Raw genomic sequence first — 14,267 nt, 5'->3', positions numbered from 1 at the left:
CCAAAGCAGTGTTAAACATGAGGGGTGGGAACAGCGAAAAAGAAATTCTAAACTAAAGTATAGCCAACCAGGTAAACAGGAGATCAACCAAAACAACTGGAGTCCACCTGAAAAGAACAATACACCCTCAAAGAGGACCAGGTCCTCTAAACAAGCAGCCTGCAAAACATCCACTTTATGAAATAGTGCACCGATGACCAGGTGGCCGCCTTGCAAACCTGCGTCACCGCTGCCTGATGACGGAAGGCCCAGAAGGCACTGAGCGCCCAAGTAGAATGTGCCTGGACATTGTGCTCACGGGATGAGCCTCGGAAAGGGTTGTCCGCTTCCTCGGCGACCAAATAGTGAGTCGGCTTTCCTAAAAAAAGACTCCGTAGCTGCCCGGTACACCCTAATCGCACGGACCACATCCAAGGCATGCAAAGCAATTTCCTTGGGATGTTTTGGCCTGGGACGGGACAGGCAACATAATGTCTTCATCAAAATAAAAATCAGAGACAACCTTTGGAAGGAACGACGGACGGGGCGAAGAACCACCAAAAAGGCCAACTTCTGGGACAGCGTAAGCAGGGAAATCTCCCAAAGATTCTCCAAGGGAGGCTTCTGGAAGACCGAAAGCACCAAATTGGGGTCCCAAGGCGGTAACGGAGACGGCACTGGAGGAGCCAAGTGCCAAACTCCCTGAAGAAAAGTATGCACCGGGGAGTGTGTGGCCAAGGGCCATTGAAAGAGAGCCATTGAAAGAAAAACACTAAGACCGACACCTGGCCCTTGATCGTACTCAAGGCCAGTTTCTTCTCAACCCCCCGTTGAAGGAAAGCCAAGATCTGAGCCAAAAAAAGAACGTGGATGAACCCCAAGAGACTCACACCACCCAATGTACGTCTTCCACGTGCGATGGTAGATCTTCCTAGAAGTAGATTTCCTAACTCTCAACAGCGTTGGAATCACCAACTCAGACAAACCTCTATCCATCAGCACCTGGAGTTCAACAGCCAAGCCGTTGAAGCCAGCGACTGTAAAGCAGGATGGAAGATTGGTCCTTGGGACAGGAGATCCTCCCTGAGAGGAAGCTTCAAAGGAATGTCTAAAGCAGAAGCTTTAGAGGAGGAAAGGCGTAAATCAAACGATACTGAGGCATCCGCCAAAGGATCCCATGACCGAGCCACAAACCTCTGCACCTTTCAGATTCACCTCGGGAATGCCCCACCGGAGACAACTAATGAAAGACCTCCGGGTGAAGGGCCCACTCCCCTTGGTCAGCACCTGAAGACTGAAGTAATCTGTTGCCAGTTTTCCACCCCCGGAATGTGTATGGCAAAGAGGGCTGGAACGAACCGTACTGCCCACCTTAGAATACCGGCTACCTAAAGAGCCGCCAGAACCCTTCTTGTGCCCCCCTGGTGATTGACATAAGCCACGGCCGTGGCATTGTCCGATTGAATAAGCACTGGACATCCCTGAACCTGATCCGTCCAATGTTCCAGGCACGGTCTGATCATTCGGGGGACCAAGACACTGATTGGTAGTCTGGACACTTAGTGTCCAGACCCCCTGAGCAGAAATTTTCAGAGGACGCCTCTCCAGCCAAACAGGCTGGCATCCGTGGTGACCACTGTCCAATACAAGGGGAGGAAGTATTTGCCCAGCCGAAGTGCAAAGTCACCATATCAGGGACTCTTTCGTTCTCTGGCTCAGCCAGATCTGATGTCCAGAGACTGCAGATTTTTTATCTCATTTGGCCAGAATCTCCCTTTGTAGGGACCTCGTATGGAACTGTGCAAATAAAAATGGCCTCAAAGGTAAACACCATCAGGCCCAGCACCCGCATGCAAGTCCAGAGGGATTACTATCTGCTGGACAGCAGAAGACGAATTACAGCCTGCATTTTCTGGAGTTTGTCCAGAGGAAGCCCCAATCAATCCTCAGCAGAGAGGGAGAGGATCCCGGGGGTCCGACCGCCCATGGAGGGGACTGCATCCACCCCAAAACCCTCCAGTAGGAGAGGGGGGACAGCTACTCACCATACCAGGAACCAGGTGGGCACCACTCCAGACAGAACCTTCTCTCCATCAAAATGGGGGGCTGTCAGCCAGGAGGAATGCTGCGACTCTGGCCAAGACCTGGTCGTATGCGACCTCACGGGATGTTTAACTCGCAGGCCAGCCCCTGTCCGGTGGGGCTATGTCGCAGCCGACATAGCACATGGCTGAGCTCTGCAGCGCTCGCTGGCCAGACTGGGGTGACCACTGGATCTAGATTATCCAGGCTGTCGCTCAGTTCGGCAGTTAATTGTAGATCTCCCAGGAAAAAATCCAGGAGAAAAAATTGAATCCAAAAAGAAAAAAATTGCCAGGACCAGAGATCCCAGCAAGGAACTAGGTCCTTACTCCTGAGTAGTAGAAAAAAAACTGAGTACCTATAGCAGAGAGAGGGTCCCCCTGGGACTGCCCATAGGTGTAGCCAGACTTTTTTTCTGGCTAGTGTCCTACTCCTGTAGGGGGCAGTTTTAACCCAATTTTTTAGAAGATAAGGACCTGGGTCCATCAATAAACGAAAGAGAAAAAGTATGTTTCACTTTTTTTTTTCTGGTTACATTTATTTCTCCTATAATTGTAATTGTATTGGACAAATACAGTATTAAAAGTAATGCATTGCCGATTTCACTGCAGCCTGAGGATTTTTTTGCAGTCTTATGTTCTCAATGAAGCATCCAACCTGCATATCATCACTTTCATTTGTTCATGGGGTCCCAAACTGTTACTGATAGCCAGAATTGAATAAGACCCACCAACTATGCAACAAAAAACCAAAAAAAAAAAACACCACATTTACCCGACAAGGGTGCCTGTCTCTCTCAACTCATTAGCATTCAGCACTAGGAGACCGCTCTCTACACTGAGAATAATGCTCCACCCTAACCCTGACCTGAACGCTAATCTTCTCTGTATTCTCACTCCTAATAATAACCTTCCTAATGTAAGCTTAATCTCTTGTTTTCATACTTCTCTCACCAAGATCCTCCAACCTAAAGACTTACCCATCTATGCTGAAAGATAACATTGCCAGGATTCCATTTCAGAATCTACCATTTGGATTTCTTTGACCACTTGAACAGGTCCCTTTTTTTTATCAGCGGCTCGTAAAATCATTTTGATATCAAACTGCTATTATAACCTAACCTCGTTATAGCAGTCAAATATAAAGTATTAGACTTAACAATAATTAACTAGTTTTATTAATCAGTTCAGGAGTAAGAACTTAATATGTCCACTACACCATAAAAACGTTATAATTAAACACCACAACAAGAAGACATACCGTGCTGACAAATGGCAACATTTTTAATGTACTTACCTTAGTTCCAAGTAAAAGCTCCGGGGCTCGGTACCACAGAGTCACTACGATGGGGGTGTAAGGTTTAAGAGGAGAACCATACTCACGGGCCAAACCAAAGTCCCCAACCTGTAAGAACAATTATAACTCAAACACTACAGACAACACTGATCCAATTACAGTTTACTAGTAAATACAAATGAAGGAACAAATACAAATGAAGGAACATGTCAAATCTTTGGTAAATGTGTGCTGAATACATAGGAGATGAGGGTATATTCGATAGGGTAGTCAGGCCAACGTCCCAAGTAAATGGAAAACAAATGACCCCCCCCAAATGGGGACTATAGTGCCCTATAACACTTTAACAAATCATAATAAAAGTATGAATTATCAGGGAAATGTTTAAAAAAAAAAAAAAAAAAACTGTACAAATTTTATTAGAAAAATCATTAATAAACAAACAATCAAAGTCTGGTGGACAGTCGAGCCAACATAGTGTAAATTACATAAAAATGCATACAGATCTACAAATTCCATAGACTGCCGTGATAAGAACACTGGCAGAGCATGCCTGGAAGACATCCAACACATTTCAGAGATTCGTTCTTTGCTCAGTGCTTTAATAGAACAGGTCACTTATGTTAACAAGAATTGGGACTTACATACATCAGCCAAAGAGGTTTAAAAACAGTTGCTCATTTGCATAAATTTTCGCATGTGGTAAATTAGGTCCAATTCACACGATTATGCGGTATTTACCGAGAAAAAAAAATGTATTGCATTAAAAGCTCTTAAGTCCAATTGACAAATGGACCAGAGTGCAAAAAAGCATGCAATATTTACCACCAGGGTTTTGTTGGCGATATCACAAGCAGTATTTGTCAAAAAACATCCAGGGGGTTGGGGGTAAGCATATTCATTACTATCTGGGTTATACGCCACCTATAAGTGACTGGACACTGGCAACCAACAAGACAGGAAGTCCCCCTCTATATAACCCCTCCCATATAGGAAATACCTCAGTTTTGTAGCAAGCAATAAACATCCCAGACAAGAGGGGAGGGACCTCTGTGTCCCGTGATGTACTCCAAGGAAATAATTTTACAGGTAAGCTGTAGGAAAAATGGGATTTTTGACTTACCGTAAAATATATTTCTCGGACATTGATTGAAGGACACAGCTCATGTCATTCTTGACCATTGGGTTATGCTGCTCTCTACAGGGGTAGGACACTAGGCAGAAAAAAACTTCAGGCTACACCCATGGGCAATCCCAGGTAGTATACTCCCTCTTCCTGCTATAGTCACTCAGTTTTGTTACAAGCAGTGTCAGGAGAATTATAACTCCACAGAGGGGTAGGTGCTGTGTGCGTCAATGAACATCAGAGAAACTGATTTTATGATAAGTCAAAAATCCCATTTTCGCTTTCGTTCTTTGACAGACAGTCCTGCTCCTGTCATTCTTGACCATTGGGACATCCAAAAGCAGTGTTAAACATGAGGGGAGGAAAAAGGAAAACAAAGGCTAAACAGTAGCCAACTAGACAACAGAGGCTCAACCAAAACAACTGGAGCCCACCTGTAAAAAACAATACACCCTCAAAGAGGATCAGGTCCTCTAAACAGCAGCCTGCAAAACCTTCAGCCAAAAGGAAGCATCCACAGATGCCAACGCATCCACTTTATAAAACTTTGTAAAAGTGTGCACCAACGACCAGGTGGTCGCCTTGCAAACCTGCGTCACTGAAGCCTGATGACGGAAAGCCCAGGAGGCACTAAGCGCCCAAGCAGAGTGCGCCTTGACAGGGCAAGGAGGAACCCGACCCTTGATGGTATAGGCCTGAACCACCATCTGTCTGATCCATCTGGAAATGGTCTCAGAGGAAGCGGACAATCCCTTGGGAGGTCCTTCCTTGGGCACAAATGGAGAGTCTAACTTTCTGAAACTCTGTAGCTGCCAGGTAAACCCTTATAGCCCGTACCACCACCAAGGCCTACAAGGCAACTTCCTTTGGATGTTTAGGCCTGGGGACACAGGAAAGGCAACACAATGTCTTTATTCAAATGAAAGTCAGAGACAACCTTAGGAAGGAATGACGGACAGGGGAGAAGCACTACCTTATTCTTGTGAATCACCAGATAAGGTGAACGACAGGATAATGCCGCCAGTTCCGACAACCTGCGCACAGAAGTGATAGCCACCAAAAAGGCCCCTTTCTGGGACAGCCTAAGCAGGGTAATCTCCCCAATATTTCAAAGGGAGGGTTCTGTAGAGCTGAAAGGATAACGCAGTCAGATCTGACACTCTGCATGGAGAGGTGATAGCCATCAAGAAGGTCACCTTCTGGGACAGCGTAAGTAGGGAAACCTCCCAAATTTTTTTAAAGAGAAGCTTCAGTAGTGCTGAAAGCAACACATTAAGATCCCAAGGAGGCAACAAAGCCTGCACTGGAGGAACCAAATGTCAGACACCCTGAAGCAAAGTACGCAGCAGGGAGTGTGTGGCGAAAGGTCGTTGGAAAAAGACTGCCAAGGCCGATACCTCGCCCTTGATGGTGCTCGAGGCAAAAAATTTTTCAACCCCCCCGTTGAAGGAAGGTTACAATGAGCCACCAAGAAGGAGCAAGGATGAACCCCAAGAGACTCACACCACACAATGTAAGTCTTCCACATACAATGGTAGATCTTCCTAGAAGTAGATTTCCTAGCTTTTAACAATGTTGGAATCACCAACTTAGACAAACCTCTATCCTTTAGCATCTGGCGTTCAACAGCCAAGCCGACAAGCCAGCGACTGTAAAGCAGGATGGAAGATCGGTCCTTGGGACAGAAGATGCCCAATGAGAGGAAGCTTCCAAGGAATGTCGGCGACCAGCATTAGATTGGCGTACCAAGCCCGGTGAGGCCAGTCCAGAGCCAGTAAGATGGCCGCAATCCCTTCTGCCTCGATCCTGCTTAGGAGTCTGGGCAGAAGCCTGAGAAGAGGGAAGGCGTAGATCAGACAATACGGAGCCCACGGGGCAAACAGCGCATGTTCCAGTGGATCCCTTGCACCATTCTGTTGAGCCGAGATGCCAACAGATCCACCACGGGAGTGCCCCACCGGAGACACAGCTAAAGAAACTCCGGATGAAGGGACCACTCCCCTTGGTCCAATGCCTGCCGACTGAGGTAATCCACCTGCCAATTTTCCACCCCGGGAAAGTGAACGGCGGAGAGGGCTGGAACTAACAGTTCTGCCCACCTTAGAATGCTGGCTACCACCAGAGCCGCTAGGGCACTTCTTGTGCCCCCTGGTGATTGACATAAACCACGGCCATGGCAATTCTCTGATTGAATGTGCACTGAGCATCCCTGAACACAATCCATCCAATGATTCAGACACAGTCTGATCGCTCGGAGTTCCAAGACAATGATCGGGAGTTTGGACTTTTCTTGCGTCCAGATCCCATGAGCAGAAAGCTTGCAGAGGACAGCTCCTTAGCCGGGGAGGCAGGCATCCGTGGTGACCACTGTCCAATACAAGTAGAGAAAGGATTTTCCCCGCCGGAGAGCGAAGCCACCATATCAGGGACTCCTTCCTTCCCCCACTCAGCCGGAGCTGATTGTCCAGAGACTGCGGAGTCTTGTCCCACTTAGTCAGAACCTCAGGAAAAGCCTGAGGATTTTGAGGAGGGCGTAATGAGCCAAATGAGAAAAAAAGAGACTTGAGAAATCTCTAAGGGGGAGTAATTTAAATCCAGACTGGACCATTTAAGTGAGAGACTGAATAATCTCTTGGGATTGAGATGCCGAGAATGGCTCCTCAGACCCCAACTCCCTAGAAGTGGAATCCTCTGCTTGGCTGCCTTCTAAGCCATTTACAGCTACCGTACTTCTTTAACATCTTCTGCCCAATCCTGAATTATACAGGAGGGGGGCTCAGGTGAGGGGGATCTATCACGTTTCCTCCCTCCTTGTGACGCTGAAGCAATCATGCCAGCAATTTTACCCTCAAGGCCGGCTAAAGCCGATGCCAAATCATCCTTAGTGACATAGGCTGAGACAGAAGCACTAGATGTGGCTACTATGCCTGAAACCGTAATGGCTCAGACTGCCTCTGGACTCTCAGGGGAGGTAAACACGGCTAGGATCTTCCAATTCTGACAGCGGCACACTTGTGCCCCTTCCTGCTGTGTCCCCCCCACCCTCCTCTTACGGGATGACATTGCTTTATGCAAGAAAAAACTTGGGAGGTACTAACTTTAGTGTACTCAAGGACTTGTGCCAAGCTGAATATACTATCACATACAGCACAGTTATCCCCAAAGTAGCAGAATCTGTTAGTGCCTGTAAGCACACACCCACAGTGACTCGCGCACCCAGATGCCGCTGCTCTGAGTCCCCTCCAGCATCTAAAAGAAGCTTACACTGTCGGAAACACTCCTGAAATGGTGGGCCGTTTGTGCTGCCTCCTGCGCATATGCGGTGTGTGCACGCCTGCAAGCTACGTGCACGCCAAGGCATTACAGACACGCCCCTTCCCAGCTCCATGTGCACGCTCGTGCAGATAAAAGAAGCAGAACTTGTGTGCGCAATCACCTGCTACTGAAAGCAACGCTGACTTTGCCATGCTTCTGACCTAGAGACACAGAGGGGAGCGAATGCGCAGGCGGGATGCATCAGGTAACAGAACCGGTCAGTGCCTGTTCCTGCACACTAAGCATCAGGTTTTGAAGAGCAGACTGTAAGGCATCCAAGTTACGCTTGTCACAGTAAATACATACACTGCCCCTAGGGGAGACATGAAAAATGTCACCCGGTATCTGTTAAATTAGAAGGTAACAGTGCAACATAATTTAAAGCCAACTTACTATTCCCGCCGCAGGGTTTTATCTATAACAAGAATCCAATCTTCACCCATCACGGCGGGTCCTGTCATTTGTCGACCATCAAGGACCAGTCCCCTTAATTTTTGGGGCCACTCCCTTGGACCTGTAGAGCACCCAAGGGTCTGGATCCCAGGGTCCAGTGCCAAAGAAGGTCACATTACAGGCAATATCTAGTTTTTTCTTTACCGAGGCTCAGGTACCATCCTTTTAGTCTTCCACTTTCAGATGGATCTGATTACCAATCCCCCCCTTGGATCCAGAGATCTTAACCGGGATTATAACACAATCTTTTTTCATCTTCTTTAAAACAATTAAAAGCTGGCAAGCTTCTCCAAATGTGGCCATCACCTCTAAGACACTGGCGAAAAAACAAGGTACTTCCTGTATGGGAGGGGTTATGTAGAGGGGGACTTCCTGTCTTGTTGGTTGCCAGTATCCATTCACCTATAGGTGGCGTATAACCCAGATAGTAATGAATATGGTTGCTCTGTGTCCCGTGATGTACAATAAAGAAAGGACAATTAAAAAGTGTGAAAAAAAAAAACCAGTGTGAGGTCCTACCCCCAGTCCAGTCCATGTCAGGCCCCCAAAAAAAGTGTCAAAAAGTAAGAAAAATGCCCGAAACTGTTTTTGACAGATCCTTTATTAGAAAATAAAAAAGCAATGTCCCCCAATAAATCCATCGCAGATCACAACAATTGTCGCACGTGGAAAAAAACAAACTCCGCTCCCGAGGACAGCTGGCCGCCAAATGCCTCCTTCGCCATTTGACAGCTCTTCTATAGGTAAGGGTGGGACCACCTAGCGACATCCCCTGGTGGCTCCACCCCTCGGGACGTCACTGACCCAGGATGCACTGGTCCGTGACTTTTACCAGGTGGCCCCACCCTCACCTATGAAAGAACTGTCAAACCGTGAAGGAGGCATTCGGCAGCCAGCCGTCCTCGCGTGCGTAGCTCTTTTTTTTTGTTTGTTTTTTGGTCCCGGCGCCGTGATTTGAGGATGGATCTACATCTGCGGACACTGTTTTTTCAATTTATTTTTCTTTTACTAAAGGATTTGTCCAAAATTTGTCTCCTGTTTTTATTTTTAGTACACTTTTTTGGTGAAAGGGTAGGGGTACTATGTACCCGATACTCATTTACAAAGGGGGGCATGGGCGGCATCTGCGATTCTGGAAAGCCCCCCGCCCACCACAACCTTCGGCAACGGTTGTGGGGATGAGGCTGTGTGCTCGCTAGTCCCCTCCCCCCACACTGTTTTTCACACTTTTAATTGCCTGCTTTTTTTTTTTTTACAATCAGCTGTTAGTGAGGAAGCCCGCTGACAGCTGATAAATCATCGGTTGTTAAGCATGCAGTGCCCGGCTTTCCGTCCTACTGCTTGGCAAACAGCAATGTCAAAAAACCCGGTCTGCTCCTTAGCGACTAGCTCAATGCGGTAAATTACTGCATTAAATAATGCGGTAATTAATGCTAAATCAAACAAATAACGCATTCGGTATTTAACAGTAAATTCTTAGAGAACTGATCTTTCACAACCAATTTTATTTGCAGTTATTTAACTCCTAGTGTATTGACTCAAATGTCTTTTTAGTGTATTGTCCAGATGTTTTCATATATACATGGAAGGTGGTTTTGCTACATAGCATTTCTGTTCAATCTCAACCTTGTATTTGTTACCTCAAATACTTGCATAATACCTGGTATAAATATATCTATCTTTTACTTTTAATTTAAATAACCTAAAAATAAACAATCGTTTTAATTGAATAACACCCCCAATCCCCCGTTATATGGTTCCATCTCGTACATATGACATAATTAACCTAAAAACCTCACAATCGTTCCATAGAGCAATGGTCCTCAACTCCGGTCCTCAGGGCCCACTAACAGGCCAGATTTTAAGTATTACCTTGGGGAGATTCAGACTAGAGTACTGCAATCACTGAGCAGCAAATGATATCACCTGGGATGTATTTCAGTTATCTTGCAAATCTGGCCTGTTAAGCCCCGTACACACGTACCGATTGTCGGCCGTAAATATTCGGCCGACGACCGATCGGCCGATTGTAGGCTTGTTAGTATGATACTTCCGACAGCGCATTTTCGGCCGAACAGAATCGGTCATGCAGGCATTAAAATTTTTGTTGGCCAACACTAGAACGGCCGATTGTTCGCCAGTCAGTACAGATTTCGGCCGACAGACAGCAGATTAGCAAGACTGGGCATGCTCAGAAAAGAAAAAACACACGGAAAGTTAACCATCACATGACATCACTTCTGCAGTCGGCTGTTGTTGGCCGACAAAATTAGTGTGCAGTCTTTTGCAGTTTTCAACAGACACGACAGCCCTGGACAAAAGACAGCCGATCGTTCGGCCGACATTCGGTACGTGTGTACGGGGCTTTAGTGGGCCATGTAGGCCAGGGTTGAGGACCACTGCCATAGAGGATACCTATTATAAAGTAATCTGGCTAAAAGTCAACCTATCTATAGGAACCTTAAACATCCAAGTACCTTTAAAATACCAGCATGACTGAGCAGCAAATTGGAGGTCTTGAGATCCCTATGAAGAATCCAGTTATCATGCAGATGGCGGACTCCCCGTAACAGCTGGATCATTAGAGTTTTCACCTCACCTATGGAGAGAGTAAATGGATAAGAACTGGTACTCTGTAACAGTTCACAGCACTCCTAGCACACAAGCTAAATACACAAGTGGTATGAAGCTTTCTGTATCTGAACTAATCAGCAACAGATGTCAATTAACAGGAAAAAAAAATGTAAACCTAACTTGCAATGAACCATACAAAACTCTGGATGTAAGAATTCGTTTTCAGTTCTGAGAATTATCAGTGTCCAAAACGGATAATTTTGCAGTCCCTTCAGTGTTAGCATATGGACCCCCCAGGTTTGGATTACATTAAAAAAGGGCAAAAGAAACTGGTTAAATAACAATGCTCAATAATTACTGGCCAGTTTGTAGCAAATGTTTATATAATCTTCCATTATAGAAAAGCAAACATAATTTTGGTCAAATATAAAAGCTTAGCTTGCGTGTTTTCTTTTTTTTTTTGCAAACCTTTTATTCAGGGTAAAAAAGGTGGTACAAGTACATGCAACATAGTAAAAGTAATATATTGTAAAATAACAATGAGGATTGATAAGATATAATACATTATCAATGCAATACACCAAGTTTGTAATAAAGGGTTGACATATACGTATGTTACCAGAAACTATATATTAATAAAAGACAAGGAAGTTTTATTAGGTCTTATAATTCCATTAATGACAGCGAAAAATTGGATTTTTTGCCTTACCGTAAAATCCTTTTCTCTGAAATTGACGGACGCAGTCTCTGTTCTTCATAACAGTAGGGTTATACTGCCCCCTACTGGAATAGGACACTAGGCAGAAAATAAGTTCTGGCTACGCCTATCGGCAGTCCCAGGAGGTATACCCTCTATCCCTCTATGCCAGTTTTGTATGAAAGCAATGTCAGAGAAAACAATACCAACCCAACTCAAAATGGAGGGGCGGGTACTGCGTTCGTCAATGAACATCAGAGAAAAGGATTTTTACAGTAAAACAAAAATCCAATTTTCTCTATTGTTCTACTATTCATCATAACAGTAGTGACGTCCCAAAGCAGTGCATTGAAGATGAAGGATGGGAACAGTAGAAAATAATTCTCCAAGGCCGAACCACAGCCAACCAGGCAACATGGGACTCTTTAGAACAACAAGATGAGACCCACCTGAAAAAAGCCTAAACACCCTCAATGGAGACTAAGAAACCACCTTAAAACAGCAGCCTGCAAAACTTTGCGACCAAAAGGAGGCATCTGCAGACGCCAGCACATCCACCTTATGAAACTTTGTAAAGGTAGGAACAGACGACCAGGCCTTGCAAACCTGAACCACAGATGCCTGATGGCGAAGGACCCTTAATCGAATAAGCCTGCACAACCGTCTGTCTGATCCATCTGGGAATAGTCACAGCAGACACAGGCAGCCCTTTCTTTGGTCCATCCGTGAGAACAAGATCGAGCCACCGAGTAAGAGGGAGTAGGAACCCCAAGAGCCTCACACCATGCAATATACGACCTCCACGTACGATGATAGATCCTTCTAGAAGTTGCTTTTCTCGCTTTCAGCAGAGTGGAAATCACTGAAGCAGACAATCCCCTGTCCTTCAGCACCTAGCTTTCAACAGCCAAGCCATCAAAGCCAGCGACTGTAAAGAAGGAGGGAAGATCGGCCCTTGAGACCGTAGATCCTCCCTGAGAGGAAGTCTCCAAGGAACGCCTGCGACTAGCCTGACTAGGTTGGCGTACCAAGCTTGGGGAGGCCAGTCCGGAGCCACAAGGATGACTGGAATCCCTTCCGCCTTGTTCCTGCGAGGAATTCTTGGCAACAACTTGAGAGGGGGAAAGGCATACATCAGCTGATACTTACCCCATGAAGTCACCAGCGCATCTGTGGCGTCTGCCAGAGGGTCCCGAGAGCAGGCCACAAACCTCTGCACTTTTTTGTTGATCCGAGACATCAACAGATCTACGTCTGTAGTGCCCCAACGTAGGCACAGCTGCTGGAACACCTCCGGATGGAGAGACCATTCCCCTGGAGCCAAGGCCTGCTGAGGTAGTCCACCTGCCAGTTTTCCACTCCTGGAATGTGAACGGCAGAAAGAGCTGGAACAAAACGTTTCGCCCAACGAAGGATGCTCTTCACCTCTAAGGCCGCCAGGACACTCCTGGTGCCCCCTTGGTGATGGACATAAGCCACAGCAGTGGCACTGTCCGATTGAATGCGCACTGGACACCCCCGAAGGTACTCCGTCCAGTGAACTAGGCAAAGCCTGATCGCTCTCAGCTCCAGAACATTGATCGGAACCGGGATTCCTCCAGCAACCAGACCCCTTGAGCACAAAGCTTGCCTAGAACACCTCCCTACCCAGACAGACTGGCATCTGTGGTGATCACTCAACAATATATGGGAAGGAAGGATTTTCCTTGTTTGAGCGTCGGGGACCGATTCCACCATAACAGGGACCCCCTGGTCACCTGGCTCAGCTGGATCCGATTGTCCAGGGGATTTGGATCTTTGTTCCATTTGAGGAGGATTTACTTTTGGGGTATTCTCGTGTGGAATTGAGCGAATGGTACCGCCTCTGAGAACGACACCATCAGTCCCAGAACTCTCATACAAGCCCAAAGGAACGACCAGTTGCTGGATAGCAACAGCTGAATCGCAGCCTGGAGCTTTTGAAGTTTTTCCGGGTGAAGAAACACCCTGGCTGAGGACTATTCCAAAGTCAGGCCCAGATTGTCCAGTCTCATTGAAGGAACCAGAGACGACCTCTGGAGGTTCACAATCCACCCGACCTCCTCGAGAGTTCTCATAATGATCTTTAAATTTGTTACCAGTGCCGTGGGAGACTCTGCACAGAGAAGCAGATCGTCCAGGTAACCCAGGATCGATATCCCCGCTGGCGTAACAAAGCCAGGACCGGAGCCAACACCTCTGTGAAGATCCGAAGGGCAGAGGCGAGACCAAAGGGTAACGCCACAAACTGATAGTGATCCTCTCCCATAGCAAAATGCAGAATCCTTTGATGTCCTGCACATATTGGAATGTGAAGGTAGGCATTTATATGTCTAGGGAGGTCATAAAATCCCCCTGGTGTAGGGAAGCCACCACCGTGCGAACGGATTCCATCTTGAATTTGTGAACATGCACAAAGCAATTTAGCACTTTTAGGTCCAGAATTGCACGCACCTTGCCCTCCTTCCTGGGGACCATAAACAGGTTTGAGTAAAGGCCCTTAAAAAGTTCCGAATTCGGAACCAGAATTATTACTCCTTGTTGTAACAGGTCCTGCACCGCCCCAAAGAGAGCTTGTAAGCAATCCGGGGACAGTCGTACATTGGAAGGGAAAAACCTTACCGGAGGGACAGATCAAAACTCGATCTTGTATCCGGACCGTAGGACCCGACTTGTCTTGTAGTCAGGATAGCCACAGGTCTGGAAACCGGCAAAGACACCCCCCCT

At 46.6% G+C, this 14,267-nt stretch overlaps 1 protein-coding gene across 1 annotated transcript in view; it reads right to left on the bottom strand.

Annotated features, from left to right (window-relative positions):
• The window catches only part of LOC309568159 (cyclin-dependent kinase 11B-like), a 119,603-nt gene that overhangs the window by 8,975 nt on the left and 96,361 nt on the right, over positions 1–14,267 (bottom strand). The window contains exons 16-17 of the mRNA XM_082273779.1: positions 10,729–10,850; positions 3,358–3,465 (exon numbers count right to left, since the gene is read on the bottom strand). Of these exons, the coding sequence (XP_082129905.1) occupies positions 3,358–3,465; positions 10,729–10,850 (230 nt within the window). The remainder of the gene's footprint in view (positions 1–3,357; positions 3,466–10,728; positions 10,851–14,267) is intronic.

This window comes from Pelophylax lessonae, assembly GCF_965119305.1.
Source record: "Pelophylax lessonae genome assembly, chromosome: 12".
Lineage (NCBI taxonomy): Eukaryota > Metazoa > Chordata > Amphibia > Anura > Ranidae > Pelophylax > Pelophylax lessonae.
Note: the sequence above shows the minus strand (reverse complement) of the source record. Positions and strands in the feature narration are given on the sequence as shown.